The 1595-nt window shown below is 51.4% G+C and overlaps 1 protein-coding gene across 1 annotated transcript; it reads left to right on the top strand.

Annotated features, from left to right (window-relative positions):
• Positions 1–506: 506 nt before the first annotated feature.
• Positions 507–1595, top strand: LOC102021149 (WAS/WASL-interacting protein family member 3-like; the record flags this gene model as incomplete). The annotated part of the gene is given in 2 exon segments (XM_013514909.1): positions 507–814; positions 1082–1595. A coding segment is annotated over 1 exon segment (469 nt), but the record flags the coding sequence as incomplete, so codon positions are not given.

Genomic DNA, 1595 nt, shown 5'->3' with positions numbered 1-1595 from the left:
TCTTGCATATCTCTGTCTTCCTGAGAAACCACTTTGAAGATACCACCATGTATTACAGCAGTCATTGATATTTTCCTACTAATCTATCCATAACTCTGTAATGTTTGTATTGTTTCTATCCTATTTCATAAACGGATCCATGTTTATTATTACGTGTTTCCTACAAAAAAAAAAAAAAAAAAGGCTAGGTCAGGGGGACCGAGGGTGCAGTTCCCACAGGATACAAGTGTATGGCAATGGAGGTGTCTGCCAAGTGTGAGGGCCCAGCTCGATCCCAGCACTGCTTTCTTTCTGCCTACCTGTGTGGACAGCTATGTTAGGATGGAAACCTGTGTACCACTTATTTCAAGGGTCTCCCGGGAGGTCACGCCTGTGTCTCTGCGCCGGGGCAGGGCAAGAGAGGCGGAGAGCCCCGTGTGCCCCCCCAGGGGCTCAAGTTCCTCCAAAGGTCCATGACCCTCCCCCTAGAGCCCCTCCCCCTAGAGACTGAACGTTCTGCTGGGGAAATGACTGGAGATGTGACCAGGCAGTTGCTGGTTTTAACTGTTCTTTAGATGTAATAAAACTCCTAATAGACCTGTGGAGGCCACCTCTAAGAGCTGCCACTGCTCACAACTTTTATTTTGGTGATGAACATCCTACTCACATTAATACTACTACTAAGTACTGCGTGCTTCATGTCAGGCCTTGATTTGCACCATCTCACCGATTTCTAATCCTAACGCTACCCCATGTATAGATACGACTGCCTTTTAGAAACCTTGAACCTGAGGCACGAATCAAGAGACTGAATATTCTGGCACAGGTTAAACAGGTAAGCAGTGAAAGAATACTTACCGCGAATACTTAATACCCTGGTTTCTGTTTGTTTGCTGTTTTCTTAGGGAAGCCTTGTAATCTTTGGAGAGGAAACAGGACGGTTGTTGAGTGTTCAGTGCATAAGATGGGACCAGAGGGCCCACTCACACATTTGGCCCCTAACAGTGGCTGTTTGCTTTCACACTGTAAATGGGCCGTCAGAGGAAAACCACCAGTATCTTTTAACATCATTTATCTCTGATTCTGACTTTTTTCCTTTTAGATTACTCCTGTCTGGTTTTCTCAAGTGTCACAAAGCATTTGCGCAATGTCCTGGGCTGCTATGACACCCCCTAGGAAGAAGTCTGAGGACAACTTGGAGAAGGACAGCTTTCAAGAACAGTCCGCCCTCACTTTGATGAAGCAAATCGGATGGAAACAATTCGTTCAGATCGAGGCATCCGACAGACGTAGGCTCTGCCGCACAGCCGAATCCTCGGCCACCCTGCTGCTCATCCGGACTCCAGGCCTCCTGCGAGCAAACCAGCGTGGGCGCGCCCTCCCCGGCCTGGGCCGTGCAGGCTGGAGGACGCCCAGGAAGGAGCAGGCCAGGCTGGGCCAGGGTCTCCCGGGAGGTCACGCCTGCGTCTCTGCGCCGGGGCAGGGCGAGAGAGGCGGAGAGCCCCGTGTGCCCCCCCAGGGGCTCAAGTTCCTCCAAAGCTCCGTGACCCTCCCCCTAGAGCCCCGTGTTCCCCCTCCAGAGCTCCTTGTTCCTCCTAGAGCCCCGCGTCCCCCCC

Source organism: Chinchilla lanigera, unplaced genomic scaffold, assembly GCF_000276665.1.
Source record: "Chinchilla lanigera isolate Chin_1 unplaced genomic scaffold, ChiLan1.0 scaffold00024, whole genome shotgun sequence".
NCBI classification, from domain to species: Eukaryota; Metazoa; Chordata; class Mammalia; order Rodentia; family Chinchillidae; genus Chinchilla; species Chinchilla lanigera.
Note: the sequence above shows the minus strand (reverse complement) of the source record. Positions and strands in the feature narration are given on the sequence as shown.